The sequence below is a fragment of the Amphibalanus amphitrite genome, unplaced genomic scaffold (genome assembly GCF_019059575.1).
Source record: "Amphibalanus amphitrite isolate SeventyFive unplaced genomic scaffold, NRLGWU_Aamphi_draft 000108F_arrow, whole genome shotgun sequence".
Classification (NCBI taxonomy): domain Eukaryota; kingdom Metazoa; phylum Arthropoda; class Thecostraca; order Balanomorpha; family Balanidae; genus Amphibalanus; species Amphibalanus amphitrite.
Genome location: NW_024881603.1, coordinates 443,483 through 463,164, shown reverse-complemented (window position 1 = coordinate 463,164; position 19,682 = coordinate 443,483). Strand labels below are relative to the sequence as shown.

At 48.0% G+C, this 19,682-nt stretch overlaps 1 protein-coding gene across 2 annotated transcripts; it reads left to right on the top strand.

Annotated features, from left to right (window-relative positions):
- Positions 1–236: 236 nt before the first annotated feature.
- Positions 237–8,904, top strand: LOC122380848 (iron-sulfur cluster assembly scaffold protein IscU-like). 2 transcript variants are annotated; one of them, XM_043364359.1, is made up of 6 exons: positions 237–309; positions 2,719–2,823; positions 2,983–3,102; positions 3,303–3,407; positions 3,886–3,964; positions 8,270–8,904. In XM_043364359.1, exons 2-6 carry the CDS (start codon positions 2,734–2,736, stop codon positions 8,350–8,352), a joined length of 477 nt encoding a protein of 158 aa, XP_043220294.1. In that variant the 5' UTR covers positions 237–309; positions 2,719–2,733; the 3' UTR covers positions 8,353–8,904. The 2 variants fall into 2 exon arrangements, with proteins under 2 accessions (XP_043220294.1, XP_043220295.1); XM_043364360.1 differs by lacking the exon at positions 237–309 and adding an exon at positions 2,438–2,456.
- The last annotated feature ends 10,778 nt before the right edge of the window (positions 8,905–19,682 follow it).

Sequence of the window (19,682 nt, the reverse complement as noted above, 5' to 3'; positions counted from 1 at the left end):
GGACGTCATCATAAAATTACGTAATGATTATGTATAGTAATACAAATGCAGCGCAGTAAAGTGCTGTTTAGTCGCTGAACTCTATAATGTGTTTACCCCGCGTTCGATGTCTCTCGGACGACGAAGATTCTACGCCGTCCGGCCAATCACGCTCCATAACCGCAGCCAAGCCCCCACTAACCTTGGACGGGATTGGCCAGACGACGTAGAATCTTCGTCGTCCGAGAGACATCGAACGCGGGGTTAGTGTTGAGCCGTATCATTCTCAGTTCAAGTCGTTGTTCAAGTTACGGAGCTAAGCCGTATCGAGTATGTTGGCTGTTGCCTGTTATATTGATATTTAGATTTATTTGAATTTTATTGCATAATTCATGTTTTATTGTACTATTTTGACAGCATTTCGTAATTGTCATTATTGCAAAGGAGGATGAAAGGGATCCAGGTCGTCTCCGTGCTTGAAATGTTAAATTGCGGTGATAGCGGTTTGCGTTATGTAATGCATGTATATGGTAGCCAGGTATTCATGGCTCTGCATTTTACCTGGGCCCTATTTCACCGGTGATAGCAGCACGGAACTATCAAATTGCGCGAGCTTACGTAATGTGATGAGGTCACACTAATGACGTTTCGTGTAATCCTTGAGCTGCGTTTGGAACAGAGTTGCTGTCTCGTTGAATGTGTTTGATACATTTGTTTGAGTTGTTTGAGTGCACGGCCGTGAAGACGTTAGCAGCAATATTTGGTGACATCACACAGATTGACGGCGTCATGGTTGATGTTTCCATGGAAACCCAATTTGACGCGTGTAATAGCAGCACGCTGCCATTTCATTTTGTGAGCTGACGTCACACATCTGGTAGTGTTGGAGGAGATGGAATACTGCACTTTTTTGCAAATGTTTCCTTTTTTGCTGAAAAAGTCAAGGGATGAAAAGTAAGTGGCCTAAACCCTGTGAGAAAACTAGATTTGGGTGTACCCTAGGTTGATCTCTATTATGGTGTGCCCCCTCCCCCCAGTTTGAAACTAGTTCCCACGCCCCTGATCCGTCCCCTAGTCAAAAATCAGTGGTGACGCCCCTGATTTTAATTAACTCGCCGCCACAGGCCATTGTGTGTCCTTCGACGGCACAAGGGGGTTGGTACGACCCCCCTCGCGTTTGGCCCCTGATCGAGCTAGAGCTTCGCGGAAAAACGAGCGTGCTGCCCGTCACGAGAGGAAGCCGATGATACCCAAATTTAAGGTCCAAGGTCATCGGGTGACATTCCAGGTCAGGTCAATGACCCAAAAATCGGGAAAATCGGGACCTGTCAGAATGTCGTAAAGTGTGGCTGCCATGGGGTTTTCCGGGGTGCTGATTACGAATATCGTGTTAGTTGTGGTCAGAGATGATGTCTTTAAGCATTTAGACCAGGTCGGGTCAGGTCAGGGCCCTGTTTCACCGGTGATAGCAGCACGCTGCTATTACACGTGTCAAATTGGTTTTCCATGGAAGCATCAACAAACCATGACGTCGTCAATCTGTGTGATGTCATCAAATATTGCCGCTGACATCTTCACGGCCGTGCAATCAAACAAATGTATCAAACACATTCGACGAGACAGCAACTCTGTTCCAAACGCAGCTATGAAAAAGCTCACGGATTACAAGAAATGTAATTAGTGTGACATCATCACATTATGCCAGCTCGCGCAATTTGATAGCAGCGTGCTGCTAGCACCGGTGAAACAGGGCCCTGATCAACCGGTAGGGGTCGTGACGGGTATTCGTAGTACGTGTCAACCGCCTCTGACAGCTTCGTAACATGTTACGAACTACGAAGGCACCAAAACTACTTCGTAAATGTTAATGGTTGCTAAATTCGAAATCAGCTCCAAAAACTAGCCTAGAAACATGTAAAACTCGAAAAGTGAACCGAGGTCACCAAAGGTCAATGACCTGACCTGACCTTCAGGTGACCTTGACATCCACCCTAATGCATGGGCGCAACATCAAATGACATGTTTGAACGTTTGAAGCCACGAAAAGCTTGCAAATGCGCGGCTAATGCGAGCCGACATACGCCGAATCGCGATTCCGGCCAAACATGGTCTCGGAAAGTAGGTCACAGGTCAAAGGTCATTTGGGTCAGGGTCATGAAATTTTCAGGGTTTGTGTAGAATTGATCAATGCGACGGTACTGAAAGTTTCGTCGCGATTGGCCGCTTTTTACGCGAGTTATTCGCGAAAAAACCTTAGGGGGGTTGCATCAACCCCCGTCCCTGTGCCAGCGAGTAGAAGCAATTTTGGGACTTGAAAAAGTTGAATTTGACCCCCTGATCATGTCGGGGAGAGGAAGACTCAGAAGTCAGAGGTGGTGGAGGTAGAACATGGCGAGATTCGAAAGCATAGGTCCGAAAACCCCGGAGAAGTTGACGCAGCGTGGATATGTGAGCCAGGGATGTCAGTTGGATGTAAGGTGAAATTTATAAAGGAAGACAGCAAGTCTGGTTTGTGATTACTGTGATCTCTATTTTGCACTGATTGTGTCAACCTGTCTGACAAGCAAATGCAATATGAGATTATCTCAGCTGTACCGGCTGTACCTGGAACATACTGAAGGCAATGATCCAATCCAGTAGTTTTCCACATGGGATGGAAATGAATTCACAGCATGTTGTTAACATTTTCTCGATTTTATTGCTTAGTGTTAAAGTTGTGCGCTGGTCTGCTACTTGCAGGTGTGAACTGTCATCATGGCCCTTACGAATCTGCGTTCCATATGCCGAAGCCTTCCATCACTGGCGCCACAGCTCTCAGTTCTCACCGCCCAGTATCATGCCAAGGTAGGTACAGCTAGCTGAACTCTGCCCCTTGGCCCCACAAACACCTAAGTTTGAAGGATTAAGTCATTCGTATCATGTAGATGACTCGACGTTATGTGATTCAGGGTTCCGAGTATCTAGTCCTGGGCCCATCGCTGACACGGTGACTATCACTGGCAGGTGATCGACCATTACGAGAACCCACGCAACGTCGGCTCCCTGGATAAGGGGGACAAGAGCGTCGGCACGGGCCTGGTGGGCGCGCCCGCCTGTGGCGACGTCATGAAGCTGCAGATCAAGGTAAGTAGCTATCCCATCGGGTTCTCTTCTCCCTCCCTCGCCCTCTCCCTACTTCCCTCCCTCACTCCCCTCTCTTCCTGCATTCCCTCCCCCCCCCCCATCCACCCCTTGAAATGATCAATAATTAATATCGTTCAGCACAGTTGTTGCTACTTATTTTGCTTTGCGCTAGTTAATTGGTCCCATTTACTTTCCGTCAGGTTGACGAGAACGGTAAAATCGTGGACGCCAAGTTCAAGACGTTCGGCTGCGGCTCTGCCATCGCTTCCAGCTCGCTCGCCACCGAATGGATCAAGGGCAAATCGGTACGCTGCGCGTCGTGTGCCCCCGGTCGCCCAAACTGTCAGTGTTTGATGAAATCCATTGGTGATAACTGATAACTGATATTTGATGAGATGGTTTTTCCAGTTTGCGATCGTTTTCGTTGGACTTGGACACACATGGTCGTGCTTTGTAGCGGTGTTTGGCGGTCGGCCGCTCCGCAGATTCTAAGTGTCCCTGGGGTTCCTTCTTAGTATGCCATTACATTGAGGCAATATGTCTCCATTCATGTGTCCAGTGTCACATGCAAGCTCTTGGTCAAGTCCTCACGTTTCCTCGGTGACAGACACGCTCGCGTGGTGTTTGGTCCGTCACTCACTTTCGTGTCCTGTGGGCGGCTGTCTCCTGGTGTTCGACGGTTGCTCGGCGGTTAGAGAGCCTTGGCCCGGCCCGGCTCCGAGCCGCCTCTGACCCCCGCCCCGGTCTTGGCTCCCCTCTCTGACCTTCACCTCTGTTTCGCAGCTCCAGGACGCCGGCAAACTGAAGAACACAGACATCGCTAAGGAGCTGTGCCTGCCGCCCGTCAAACTGCACTGCTCCAGTGAGTGTGGCGGAGTCACCGACTGCTGCATTGGCCATTGACTGTGTGTGGGGGAGTTCATGAACACTAAAGGGAATAGTTCACTTTCCCGAAATTAGTTTTTTTGCAATTGATTGATTATTTTTTGCCCAAAATGATCAGCGAAGAAAATCAAACATTTTTATAAATGATAATATTTTCTATATTTTAATATAGGAAGAACAGTATATTCCATATAAAATATTGTCTGACGCGGAAGCATTATTACGCGTTAACCAATCATATTGCGTGGCACAAACCAATTGGCTGTAAGCAGCATGCTAGTTGGCTGACGATGACGTGGCCGCATTCCTCAGCAAGGCACTCTTTTTCGGAACGAGAAATGGAATATCTTCGTCTAAGGTGATCGTTGGGCCGTAAAAGCTTCTGATTTGTGCTAGTCTCAGCTCAAGCTACAAAACTGCTATTCAAGTTCAAAACGTTTAAAGTGAACTATTTCCTTTAAACTTGGTGTAATTCAAATGTAGCCTTAGGCCTCCGCAAAAATCGTCTGTTTGACTGGTGCTCATGAATGAAGACTGACAGTCGATTCGCTGAAGGATTCTTGCAACGTAAAATTACCTATCCGGGCTGATTGATCAATATCGGGTTTGCTTTCGGGTTTGAGCATAATCGGAAATGATTTTTATGCATGAAAGTGAATAAAGGTTTATTATTCCGGGCCGTTTGCCGCCATAACTATTGCCGGGGTCTATTATTGTGGGCTGTCAGTCGAAGTCGTGATGACGTGATTTTGGGTCAAACCTAAAACAGACTTACAGGGTGTCCCATAAGTTCGTTCTCACATTATGTTTGCATGTGAAACAGAGTACATTGCGTTTTGGTATATTTATGACCCCTCAATGTGCTCCCCATTTAATAGGCAAACACATGAATACATGCTGCGGCATGCCAACCGGCATGTTTGGCTGCATAGCAGGCTTAAAGTTAACCCAGACTAACTTGACATGCGCCGTGAGCTCCTCGAGGCTGGAACAGCGCTACGCTTCGACGAGCCTCAACTTTAGTATAACCAACAAATTTTTATGAAATTTTGATCCGATGAGGTGCCTGGCATGTGATCTTGCCACAAACGCCTGTCACAGTCTCCTTGCACCGCTTTTAAGCTTTGCTTATGCACTGTCTTGCCTGAAGATGGGCCTACGACCTCCCGGATGCCATTTTCTCCTCTATAAATGTGTTCATACTCGCGGTTCGAGTTCAGCTTGAGGGCTGAAATTCCTCCTAGATGTTCTTGGAAAAGCATTCTGCTTCCCAAAACTGTTTCTGGGTTGCCACTTATAACTTGATCAACTCCAGAACGCCCATAACCCCACAACACAGTGACCCTGGCCTTTTGCATAGGAACATAACGGGACGAAATGAAGGCCTCCTCCTTCGCCCTTATGGGGTTGTTTTCGGGTTTGGACGGGTGTTTCATCTCGAACGTGGACTAGTTAGTCCAGATGACCTGGTTGGTCATCAGCCCTCTAGTTTTGTTTAGCCTCAGGCATAACGAAACTCATGTTTAGCCATTTTAAGACGTTTTTGACTGTTTTGTGCCCTCCGGTAAGCAAAGCTTAAGTCACCTTGAGTTATGTACCCCGAAAGAACACTCTTAGACGGCTGGTAATCCATCCTGAAAAGTCTGTTTATCAACTTTCTAACCCTTTGACCTTTTTGATGGCCACTTTGGCGCCACACAGTTTTGGCCACTTGGCTCATTCCTGAGGGCTGGCTAGAAAGAGGATAAACTTGCAGTGATTGACTCCCAACAAATCATCGGCGTCACTTGCTGACTGTGCGTCCAGTTAGCGATGGATATTGGCTACAGACTGGTAGGCCTTAAAGGAAGGGTGCCACCTTCCGAAATTTTTGTTCTATGAATCTATTTTACTTATTTGAATTTTTAGACGTGGTTAGCGCGTCCACAATATACAAAAAACCGAAACATTGCATTTAATACATTGGCCAAAAAAAAGATCGTTGTTTATATCACCACTACAACTCAAGGTCGTTTGATGTGGCAGCTAGCAGGGGGTGTCGAAGTCTAGTAGGAAAATCTGGCAAATTCCCTGCGTGACGTCACGTCGGGACTGACCGACGGCACTTTGCACTGAAGGATACGGCGGATTGGCTATTTTTGAAAAATGATTAAAAATACTTATGTGCTGTTATGACACATAAAACGCTTATCAGCATGTTCCTCATCATGTGGTAAAGCCATATCCGTGGTCGAAAATAGCTGAGCCCCTCCCAATTTCCAACCACCGACCTCATAAGCAAAGGATGTAAGCGTAATCCTTAAGGGCGACTTTCCAATACATATCCGTACATATGCGTCCTTATGGAAATCGGTAGTGTGGCGATTGGCGACGCGCGCGACATCTGTGTGGCGACCAAGTGGCGACTGTGGCGACACCTGGTGGCTGCTTTTCTGCTGTATGTAGGCATTGGGGTTTTGCCAGATATGGTTCCTACTGCTACACAACTATGTTGACCCAATACTAGAAAGTTATTTTGCCAGTAAAAGGCAAGCAAATTGAAAGTCAATTTATAAAATTGCTTATAAATGATAACGAGAAAATAATAAAGAAGTTTTGATTGAATAGTTATCAAAATACCCAACCGGTAAACTATATTCTGGTAGATTTAGTAGAAATTAGTCCGTGCAACCTTGTATTTAGGGCCTTGGCAGCTAGGACGGCTGGCATATCCTGTTGTCATGGCAACATATCATTCTGCCATTTGCATTGATGGCGCAACTGAGACAAAAAGATGAACAAATGAAAAGGAAGAAGATAACATGATTTGAACTAAAGGTTTCATCAAAAGAACATCAGAAAGAACATCAGAAAAGAACATCAAATAAGTCGAGTAAAGGTTTTTCCTTTACAATGCTTAAGAGATCTATGGAACCCTTCACCCTTCATGCAACTTACTAGAAAAACTTCCCAATTAAAATTTTAAAACTTAAGTGTATACCATAAAGAAAAAAATATACCCTTTCAAAATGATAAAACATGCTTCAAAAGTATAACTTTTATACATACCTTTGCTGATTTCATGTTTTATAAAATACGACGAGGAAATAGTGCTGAAGATTTTTGCCTGCCCGAATGCTGGCAGCAAAACTGGCAAATGATAACTTCACGTGCGGATTCAATGCTGACCGTCTCGAGCATAGGTAAGTGAAGCCGGTTTTTAGGTTCATGTGAGGCTAATCTTGTAAAAACTGCGTTGTGTCCAAAAGGTGGCACCCTTCCTTTAATCACCCTCAATCGTCACGAATGGTCACGTGCTGACTAAATACTGAGACGTACCCGTATCGGAGACCTCTATGTTGCGGCGTTAGCCGTCTCTGTAGGAAGCGGGCTCTATAGCAAAAACTATTTTGTCTACAGAAATTAGCTACTGTGGAGCATATTTCTACCAGCCATGGCAACCATGTAAGCTCAGTTACGAACCAATTTCAGCGTGCCTTTAAGCAAGAAAGCCTAAAAACGTAAAATTTAGGTGAGAACGAACTTATGGGACACCCTGTATTTTAGTAATCGCAGCTGTGGGAAATCATCAAAAACATATGATGATGAATGATGATAGCAGGCCACACTCATAAAGTCATGAAGCTACGTTTTCGAACGATTTCAATTGCGCTCATTATTCGTGGTCTGTTATTAGCGAATACCGAGCGTCTGCATAGTGATTGGTTATAACATTTGCCGACCGCGGCTATCGCGGCGCTCTCCCGGTGGCGCGGCTGTGCTGCCGCCGACTGTGTGAGGAGCCTGTGATGGGTACCCCAGCCAGCCCGGCCTCGGTCTCTCCTCCCTTTCCCTCTGTTCCTCTGCCTCCCCTCTGTTTCCCCCTGTTTCCCACTGTTGTTCCCTCTACCGCCTCCTGTGCCTCTCTGTTCCCTCAGGTTTCCTTCTGTTCCCTCTGCCTCCCCACTGACCGTGCCGCCTCCCTGCGTGCCTCCCCTCTGCTCCCTCTGCCTCCCCACTGACCGTGCCGCCCCCCTCTGTTCCCTCTACCTCCCCACTGACCGTGCCGCCTCCCTGCGTGCCTCCCCTCTGCTCCCTCTGCCTCCCCACTGACCGTGCCGCCCCCCCCCCCCTCTGTTCCCTCTACCTCCCCACTGACCGTGCCGCCTCCCTGCGTGCCTCCCCTCTGTTCCCTCTACCTCCCCACTGACCGTGCCGCCTCCCCTCCTCTACCTCCCCACTGACCGTGCCGCCTCCCCTCTGTTCCCTCTGCCTCCCCACTGACCGTACCCCCTCCCTGCAGTGCTGGCAGAGGACGCCATCAAGGCAGCGCTCAACGACTACCAGGTGAAGCAGTCGTCACTGAGCGGCAGCCAGGCCGACTAGCACGGCCGCCGGACCCGCACCAAGCCAGTAGTCACAGCAGTGTGGGGCGGCGCCGGGCGGTGGCAGGCGCACCCATCACCCACTGACCGACCCGCGCCGGGCGGCGGGCGGTGGCAGGCGCACCCATCACCCACCCACCGACCCGCGCCGGGCGGCGGGCGGCGGGCGGTGGCAGGCGCACCCATCACCCACCCACTGACCGACCCGCGGCGGGCGGCGGGCGGCGGGCGGTGTGGCCGGCAGCAGCGGGCCGGCCACTCCCACGGACTGTTGGCGCGCGCTACCTAGTGCCGATTGTGTCACAGCAGCTGCAATCTCGATGATCAGGTAGAACGATGATGCCCGCGGGTGCCGATGGCCTATCCGGCCCTGGCGCCCCAGAACCCAGGCTGCGTCACGGCAGGACGGCGCTCACTGCTGCGTACTGTCATTTTTAGCTGTGGTACCTGTGTGATAGGACACTATGCGCTTTGCAACGTTAAATAGTGTCTTTTTTGTGGCGATTGTGCTTCTTAGAGTCGAATCCAGAAAATATATATCTTACGAACCCGCTCCTGTTTGTCATAGCCATACTGGAGAGCCGTCGCTATCAGTTAACCTCATTGGTCGTTGTGAATAAGTTCAGGTTACATATCGGGCTAACAGTATGTTAGTTCGTAGTGGGCTGGTGGCCTCCACGTGACCGGTTGTGGTGGCCGTGATACCAACCTTGAATGAAAAAAGCACTGGAGGATTGCGGCCGTTTGTGGTTTTCTCGCTGATAATCCCGCAGTAGTGGATTTTCTGGCGTCTCCCGGCCGTCTGCGCTGCGCAAATTACCGGGAACTGATGCGGTAGTACCCCGGAGTCGGCAGAAAGTGACGTCGGATATGCGCGCATTTGTTTGCCGATCATCTTTCGAAGAAAACGTCCTGGCGCAATGTTTCAATGGCTGCTAAACTGGCGGCGCAATGGGGCCGGCTGGCCGCTGGTGTGCGCGCAGCGTACTGCTCCCGCTGGCGCCGTCTGAGCTAATATCAGCGTCGCTGCACTGCGGGGATTCTGCTCACCCTAGCACGGATTTATTCCCTTCCCCTCCCTCCCTCCCTCCCATCCCTTCCCCATCGCTTCTTAAATGAGCTCCGTGCAGAGTCGCCTCCGTGGCACATAATGCATTGCAAGTGCGTGGACGCGTTATTTTATCATTAGAGTTCCTGCGTGTTTTGTCAAAAAGATCAATTTAAGAAATACATCCGCCACCAGACATGTGCATGGATCCGAGTGATGGATCTATGATCTCAGTGGATCTCGAAGCAAAGTACAGGTTGGGATCTATGATCCCACCAGATCCGGCGTGAAAAATACATCTTGGATCTATGATCTCATATGATCTGACGATAAATTAAGAACATGGATCTATGATCTGAGTGGATCCCACCATGCACCACATTTGAAACCATGTTTTATAGGGTTTCTATGCCAATAAATGCCACAAAACTATGGATTATGACGCGCGATCACATAAAATCACTAAAACAGTATGTTTGTGAGTTGAAACAAGCGTTTTGGGGGGGATATATGTGTTGACAAAAAATAAGCGAGGATCTATGATCTCACTGGATCTCAAGCAAAAAATGAGACTCGGATCTGTGATCCCTACGGATCTCTCGATAAATTACAGAGCTGGATCTATGATCCCGTCGGATCCGAGATCAGGATCCGTGGGATCAGATCCCAGATCCATTTTCTCGGATCCATGCACATGTCTGTCCGCCACACCCTCTTTTGCGGCCGCGGCCAAGTGGGCAGACTCTCCACATTTGTAAGCATTTCGGCTGGATGTCGGAATGCCGCCAGTCGCCGCCGTCATGCGTCCATTCTGATTTACTTATCGAGCCAGCTCATGCCAAGGGGTTTTCATTTCGGGACTTCCCATGTACAGGGTGTCCCATAAGTTCGTTTTCACCTAAAATTTTCTTTTAGAGGCTCTCTTATTTAAAGCTACGCTGAATTTAGTTTGTAACTGAGCTTATGGGGTTGCCATGGCATCTTCGAGTATGCTCCGTGGTAACTACATAGTTCGTCTAGACTTTTTTTTTTTTGCTAGAGTTCACTTTCTGTGGAGACGGTTGACGTCGCAACATAGAGGTCTCGATACGGGTACGTCTCGGTATTTAGTCCGCACGTGGGCCATTCGCGACGATTGAGGGTGATTGAGGCCATCCAGTCTGTAGCCAATGTCCATCGCTAACTGGACGCACAGTCAGCAAGTGACGCCGATGATTTGTCGGGAGTCAATCCCGGCAAGTTCATATGCTCTTTTTGTCAGCTCTGCAGGAGTGAGCCATGTCGCCAAAACTATGTGGCGCCAAAGTGGCCGTCAAAAAGGTCTTAGCATTAGAAAGTTGGTAAGCAGGCTTTTCACGATGGATTAGGTACCAGATGTCTAAAAGAGTATTATTTCGGGGTACGTAACTAACGGTCACTGGGCTTAATGCTTAACGGAGGACGCAAAACAGTCGAAAATTTCATAACCCTCGCCCGTATTGGTGTTTTTCCAGCCGGGAACTTATAAGGGGGAGGGTCCGTTGACCCCCTCCCCCTTGCCGTTTCGCCCCGGATTGAGCTAGCTTCGCGGAAAAAACGAGGGTGTTCCCCATGACGAGAGGAAGCCGATGATACCCAATTTTAAGGTCCAAGGTCATTGGTTGACCTTTCAGGTCAGGTCAATGACCCTGAAGTCGGGAAAATCGGGACCTGTTTGAACGTCATAAAGTGTGGCTGCTGTGGTTTTTTTCGGGGTGCTAATCACGAATATCATGTTAGTTTTGATCACAGATGATGTCTTCATGCATTTAGGCCAGGTCAGGTCAAGTCATCCAGTAGGGGTCCTGCCGAGTATTCGTAGTAGGTGTCAACCGCCTCTGACAGCTTCGTAACATGTTACGAAGACACCAAAACTAAAAAATAAAATGTTCATATTAGTAAATGTTCATATGGTTGCTAAATTCGAATTCAGCTCCAACAACTAGCTCAGAAACATGTAAAACCCGAAACAGTGAACCGAGGTCATCAAAGGTCAATGACCTGACCTGACCTTCAGATGACTGACCTTGACACCCACCCTACCTAATGCATGGGGGCAACATTATATCACATGTTTGAACGCTTGAAACCACGAAAAGACTGCAAAAGCGCGGCTAATGCGAGCCGACATACGCCGAATCGCGATTCCGGCCAAACATAGTCTCGAAATGTAGGTCACAGGTCAAAGGTCATTTGGGTCAGGGTCATGAAATTTTCAGGGTAGGTGTAAAATTGATCAACTCGAGGGTACTGAAAGTTTCGTCGCGATCGGCCGCTTTTTACGCGAGTTATTCGCGAAAAACCGAGGGAGGTCCGTTTGACCCCCTCCCCCCTATACGGGCGAGGGTTAGGGTTACACAGACCCCACTGGGGTCTGTGTATAACACGGCCTACAGGGGGGGGGGGCGGCTATTCATAGCCCCCCTCCTAACTCCGAAACTACTGGGCCGATCGTCAAATTTCAAACGGTATCTGATACCTAGCCCCGGAAAAAACTGTCGAGCGAAACCTAATTTCATTGACCTCGAGGTCACCGATGATGTCACAGGTCAGGTCAAAGTAAAAATTATCGATATTTAGCTTGTTCTCATTTTGGGCTCTGGCTGCCGTCTTACAAGTCATATCAGGCTGATTTTTGGTTTACACACTCGTGAACAGTTGCTTTAGTTACACTGAAGGTATTAAACTTGTAGGTACTTTGATTTTTAGGTCAGGGTCAGGTCATCATAGGTCACGGAAATCTTATGTCATAAGTCGGTCACGTGACACATGTTTTATGGTCCATTTAGGCCATATATTTCGAATTCGGTGTCGCCTGTGTCATGTGAGGCCATTTGCATCAGAATATAGCTGAGGTCAGGTCACTTTCAGGTCAAAAAAGGTCAAATTTTAAAGTTGAAATTTTTCAACAAAAACCATCGGATGCCGTTTTAGCTCAGGAACACGATGGTGCTATTTATATTGGTGTACGATGTCAAATTCGTGCAGAAAAATTGATTTGAAAAAATTAAAATTGTGAAATTTTTGGTATAATGCGTATAACTTGGCCATTTTTTGAAGATAGGTATCTGGCTAAAACTTGCTAGAGTAAGTCATAAGCATGTGGTCTATCATACCTATATATTCCGGTTTTTTTCGAGAACCCGAAAAGTTTTTGAAAAAAGACAAAAATACAAATTTTGAATTAAAATATATATATTCAACATTTTGAAAATTCGAGATAGAATTTTGATAGCGCAGTCCATTCTGAGTCCTCTCATGCAAAGATATTGGATATATCTCAAAAACTGAGCTCTCGGGAGCGATTCCCGTGGTTCAATGTTTTGCGTCGAAATCGGCCGAACATGACGTCACTCTGACGTCATTTTCGGCCGATCTATGATAGATGCGAAGTCCAAATTTTGACACAAGGTGTCAAATTGATGCAGCCGAAGGTACTGAAAGTTTTGCGGCGATACGTCAAGCGGTTAAGATGTCATTGCAGAAAAACGGGAGGGGGGCTATGAATAGCCCCCCCCCCCCCTCAGTGGGGCGCGGGTTAGCCCTCGCCGGCACAGGGGGGGGTTGATGCAACCCCCCCCCCCTAAGGTTTTTCGCGAATAACTCGCGTAAAAAGCGGCCGATCGCGACGAAACTTTCAGTACCCTCGCATTGATCAATTTTACACGTTCCCTGAAAACTTCATGACCCTGACCCCAATGACCTTTGACCTGTGACCTCTTTTCCGTGACCATGTTTGGCCGAAATCGCGATTCGGCGTATGTCGGCTCGCATTAGCCGCGCGTTTGCAAGCTTTTCGTGGTTTCAAACGTTCAAACATGTGATTTGATGTTGCTCCCATGCATTAGGGTGGGTGTTAAGGTCACCTGAAGGTCAGGTCAGATCATTGACCTTTGGTGACCTCGGGTGACCTCGGTTCACTTTTTCGAGTTTTACATGTTTCTAGGCTAGTTTTTGGAGCTGAATTCGAATTTAGCAACCATTTGAACATTTACGAAGTAGTTTTGGTGCCTTCGTAACATGTTACGAAGCTGCCAGAGGCGGTTGACACGTATTACGAATACCCGTCACAACCCCTACCGGTTGACCTGACCTGACCTGACCCGACCTGGTCTAAATGCTTAAAAACATCATCTCTGATCAAAACTAGCACGATATTCGTGATCAGCACCCCGAGGGGTGTTCACGGGCACCGCACACTGCTGCGTGCGGTGTGTGCGGTCGCGGTGCGTCCAGCAGGCGTGGGGGTAGGGGATGGGTAGGCGGCTCTGACGTCACGGCTGCGTGCGGTGGACGGTCCGCTGTGGCCAGTCCCGACCGGCCACAGCGATCGCTGTGTGCGGTGACGGAAGGATGACGTAGGGACGCAGTGGGCGGAGCTTGGAGGCTGTGTGCGGTCCGACCGCACACAGGGCCCGTGAACAGCCCTCCGGAAAACCACATAGCAGCCACACTTCACGACTTTCTAACAGGTCCCGATTTTCCCGGTTTTCGGGTCATTGACCTGACCTGGAAGGTCACCCGATGACCTAGGACCTTAAAATTGGGTATCATCGGCTTCCTCTCGTGACGGGCAACACGCTCGATTTTTCCGCGAAGCTCTAGCTCGATCAGGGGCCAAACGCGAGGGGGGGGGTCGTACCAACCCCCTCCTTGTGCCGTCGAAGGACGCAAAATGGCCTGTGCCGGCGAGGGTTAAGAAATAGTAGGAAATTGGCCATAAAACATGCATCGCACCGTGCATCGCACAACCTTAGTAAAGTTGGGTTCATGTGCTGACCCTCGGTGACCTGACCTGTGACCTGAACTTGTACTACCAGTGACCTCTAATAGCAACATATGTATGTACTAGGCAACTGACGTCCTATCGCTGATTTTCGACAAAATGCGTTAAGGAGGCCCATGAATGGCGAAACATTTTATATTTGACCTGACCTGTGACGTCATCGATGACCTTCGTCCATAGGCGTAATGTTAAAATTATGCCGTTTGGGGGGGGGGGGGGGCAAATGCCCATTTTGCCCCCCCCCCCCCTGGATCCGCCACTGGAGGTCAATGAAATTTGGTTTCTCTTCATAAATTTGACAGGGCTATCGAATGCCGTTTTAATTTTACGGATCCGTTCAGTATGCTTCGGAGATACGGGAGGTGGGGCAAAAAATGCCCCCCCCCCCACCGCCACTATTTCCGGCCTCTCCACGCAACTCGTTGTCCAGACATAAATATGCCCACCGCGCGGAAGGTGGCCGGGAGGCCTACCGCCTGCCGGGTTAACCCTCGCCGGACGTATTGGTTTTCTACATACGCGCTGGCCGAGGGGGGGGGGGCGGGTCTGACCCCCCCTCGCCGTTTCGCCCTTGGTGGAGCTAGCGCGTCGCGGGAAAAAAACGAGCGTGTGCGCCGTTACGTGACGCAGAGATTGGTACCCGATTTTAAGGTCCTAGGTCAACCGGTGACCTCTGAGGTCAGGTCAAGTGCCCCAACCTACGGTTCAGTTTTTGGTGAATAACTTCGCAAAAAAACGGCCGCAGAGCGCCGATTTTGGCAGTATCGTGTTCGCTTTGCTCAGGCGCGTCGGATGTTATACTTTTTGCTTGGGTCTGGTCAACTTAGGTGTTGACCTCAGGTCAAGGTCAGGTCAGCGCCCCCAGGTCACGAAGCTGGTCGAAAGAGGTCATGTCGCATATCACTCGATTCGGCAGGTCTTCCTGAGTCCATTGGTGGCTTTCCCGACTCGCTAGCTCAATTTGATCGGGAGTTATTGACGAAAAACGAATATGACCTTGATGACGTCATAAATGACGTCACGCAAGGTAAACATTGCAAAAGTGACGCATCTAACCTTGCAAGGAGTGCACCAAATCACGATTCTGTTTGCTTAAGATAGTTGGAGATCGTTCCCAGCGCCAGAATAGCTATTTTCATTTTTCCCCATTGACTTATAATAATGAGGTCACGAAAATGGCCTGACCTCATATGACCTTAAGAAAAAATCCGAGATATACAAGTTGTGAGACTCGTAATGGATAGTAGATCTTGCAAGTTGAAGTTTAATTTCAATGTGATAGCTCCTCTGGCAGTGAGGGCGTTGCGAAGTTGCGACATCTGAAGACCGTGTAGAGGTTCACTTATGACGTCATAGGCCAGTGACCTGACCTGACCCGAAAATGCGGTTGATGTCAAAAGATCCGGCTGGAATCAAAGGTTAGGTATGCCAAGTTTCAGCTCTCTATCGCCAGCGTGTTCGGAGCTATCGCGAAAAAAAACTATGGGGGCGGCACCCGCCTCCCCCCCCACCCCTCAGCCGGCGAGGGTTAATAGATATTTTTATTATAAATTTAGTCCGAACTACTCCGAACCTTTTGAATGGAGGGAATCACAAGGACAAAGTCCCCACTAAGCACAGCTTGTTGCGTTGGCCCTGCCCTCCATCCTCGGATCTCGTAATTCCTGTCTACGACAGAATTTAGAGTCCCCTTTCTCGATGTTCACGTAGGTATGTTTTTACTGGTTTAACCTACTGCCATAGCTAATAAGGTATTGTTTGGCGGTGCGACATGGATCTTCCGCAGCGCATAACGTTTTCCGATACCTAAGGATAACTTATGATTATACTGGCACGGACGGCATTTGCTGTGCGGTAGCTACGTCACCCGTGAATAGGATAGCCACTGCGGGTTTTCTGCATTGCACACTTCTTGAAGTCCCTAATTCCGGTATATGGGTTACGGGTAACCCGAAACGCACTATTGTAGGTACTAGGTACATATACGTAAGCTGTGGAGCTTAGAACTATCGGCTGGTTCACGAGCGATTATGCGAGGGATTCCTGGTTTCGGAGATACTCGTATGCGGTCTGCGGCTGTAGCGACCGGTTAGATTATAGGTGCTCGGGTAAATTCCGCCGTCTGTCCGCCGGCGGGCCGCACGGCTGAGTGTGGGAAAAATCGACCAGCGGCGCACAGCAGCTACGAGCTATAAGGGACATCCCTGGCGGTAATGACGTCACTTCTCGGCTTCATCCATAGATCTCGCTGAAAATATCCCAAGATCCTCACCTCAAAACCTGTTTCTCAATGCTCATTGCATCACAGGGAAATAACGAGACTAAGTAGGTATTTGTGATGGGAAGTGGAGCCATATTCACAAAAGCAATATTTAAAGTTCAATTTTTCAAAGCATGAATTTATTACGATTTACGACTTAGGTATCACTTAAATTTTGGTTTTTTTCAAAAAAAAAAGCCGGAATATACATACATATGCTTATGACAGTCTGTGACAAATCTAACGCTGACAAAACTTCAGATAAATCCGAAATAGGGGAAAGTGGCGTATGACGGGCACCTTAACTTTGGGGTCATTTTTCGGCCGGTTAGAAACATCATACAAACGGGAAACTGAGTGAAAACCTTTTTTAAACATTTTACTTCTATTTGCCAGACGATGAAACTTAGACCTGATTCAACAAATAAACTGCAGCTATTTTTGCAAAACCTTGCAAAAACCCGTCTTACCCCACCCCCTGGGGTAAGACGGTCACATGGGTAGGGCAAGACGGCCAGCTTCTTTCACCGACCAGCACAGCTCGCAACAAATGCCCGAGATTAGCCGCATTGATACAGTCGTTCGTTGGTCTCAAGTGCTTCGGAAATGGCAGTATACGAGATTCGTGCAGAAGGCGTATGCTCGTATATAGGCCCTATAGTTCAGAAGCCATGTAGAACTGTTTTTCACATTTATTATTCGAGAATAAACTGTGCCGAAGGAATATTGCTAGCATGTCTGTGAGTATCGGAATCGAACATATTCTTTTTAGAAATCAGTGGCGGCGGAAGGTATTCTAGGATAGGGGTGCAAACGGTATTGAAGCGCCCCTTCCCGCTAGGCGCCCCTTACCATATACACGGTTGTACTAGGTCGTTCAATAAGTAAGGTAAAATGTACCATAGTTCATTTATATGAGGAATTCAAGCAAAATCCAATATGCCATCTGAATCTTTGAACAATTTTCTACACAGCCTTCGAGACTGTTTTTGGGAGTTTGGCTCATTGTCCGAACACGGTCGGTGTGAAAACATTGATGCAGCAGAGTTCCGTTCTAAAAATCCCCGGTTTGTCACGCGAGCCAAAATTCACCTCAAAATGAGTGAGTTGACCCTGATGACGCTACAGCCATTAGCAATGCTTGCTGGTGAACAGCTGGTACGATTTCAACAAGAACACAGCAGTGTTAGAGACAAAGTTCTAGAGCAGGTAGACTTGTGCTCGCGGGGTCTCTGGACTTGGCACAATCTGTAAAGTCGGGGAGCTGATTATGGAGACTCGAATGCCGAAGCATCTGTGTGACTGCTTTCATTAACCCGCGCCCTGTTGGGGGGGGGGGGTGTTTGAACACCCACCTTGTGGTTTTTCGCAAATTTCTCAAAAACGGCGGCGCGGAGCCCCGCCGTTTTTGGTACACCTTATCGTACATTAATTCTACACATGTTGTGAAAATTTCAGATCAAGGTCATCAAAGGTCAGGTCACCAGGTCACTCGAAGTGACCTCACCTCATAAAAAGTTTCAATGTCTGTCATAGCTACACCGAGTGACCGATCGCTTTGAAACTTTCAGCGATTGCTAAGAGCAATAGCATGTACAAAATGTATATCTCAGAATTTTGATATCGATGACCTAAGGTCAGGTCAATTTTGCGACCTCACCACTAAAGTCAATGGGAGAAAATTGAAATGCGCCTCTTTTGGACGAAAGACATTATAAACACTCCCAAACACTGAATTACAAGTGGTTTAGACACACTGAACATGAAAATGGTGTCTGTGACCCCTGTTTATGCCCTGAGGTCATCTTAGGTCACGAATGGTATCTAACAGTTTTTCGCAAATAACTTTTGATAGAGGCATGCTAGAGCGATGAAAACGCCTTAGATGTGTTCAGCTCGACGATACGGATCGACTGATATGCAACATGACCCTTTCCGGTCAGGCCATGACCTTGACCTGAGGTCAAATTTTCAAGTTGACCTTTCAAGGTCAAGTTATAGTTCATTCGATGCGTCGTGACAAGAGGAACACGATGCCGGTAAAAGTAAGCTCGTACAATGCTTGGGTCAAAAGTTATTGCAGAAAAACTGTTTCCGAAAAAATCGGCTATTTTTGCAGTTTTTGCCCCCTGCAGGCAAAACAGTTGACGTTAGGCCAAATCTGAGAGAATTACTCAGAAAGGGCGTTAATAGGGCTATCGAATGCGCTTTTCTGCGGCGCTGTTGCTCTATTGGTTCCCGAGTTATGCGTTGGCTTCTTGGAAATTTTCGACATTCGACCTGGAAATCGGCGAAATTTTGCCTTCAATGACCTCTGGTGACTTGACCTTTGACCTGACCAAAAATTGACCGAAGTGATTTCCTCAATATTTTTGACGCTCTTTCGAACGCCGCCTTCCGCATATCGCTACGTGGCCCAGGAGCCGAGTTAGAAGGGGGGTGTTCAAACACCCCCCCAGCAGGGCGTGGAAATCCAGGACCCCCAGCCGGGCGCGGGTTAACAGGGTGAAGTGTTATGTCGGAACAGTTCTAGGCATCATCAGATATACTTGATATTTACAAGGTCATCACGAGGTTAATAAAGCCAAAGAGCTCACTGAACAACAGAAGGACGCCCAGCGAGACATCAGTGTGGGATCGGCTTTGCTTTAGCAGTACAGGAAAGCTGAAGTACAGCCGTGATCTGGCGCCGTCCCACTTGAACCTGTTTGGATCACCGGAATCTTAACTGACCAGGCAATCAATAAAATAATCAAGACATGGCTTTGGAATAGCAATAAGGAGTTTTCCCAGCAGGATTTCAACGCCGGGTGGAGTGCTGGGATAAGCGCGTGCGCCTGAACGGTGATTGGATGTAGGTGCCAGTTCCGAAGGCTTGGGAGGCTGTCCGAAGAGACCTGCTAACAAATGCTTATAGCCAATTTGTAGACGACATTTCAATGAACATATGCTGCTAGTTTTGTGTCGTTGCATCAAATGTGGACTGAAAAACGTGCGATTTTACCTTACTTATTGAACGACCTAGTAGTAACACAAACAGTGAAGAGACGTTTGACAATGTGTTGTACCTACCTGTTAACACGTTCAGAATTACAGTTTTTATGTAACGAGAAATAGCTAGGTACATTCCATAGCGTAAATGTAACCTTCATAATGTTCGTTTAGAAACAACCTCATCACCATATCATAAGATTCTCCGAATAAGGCATATCGAAAAGA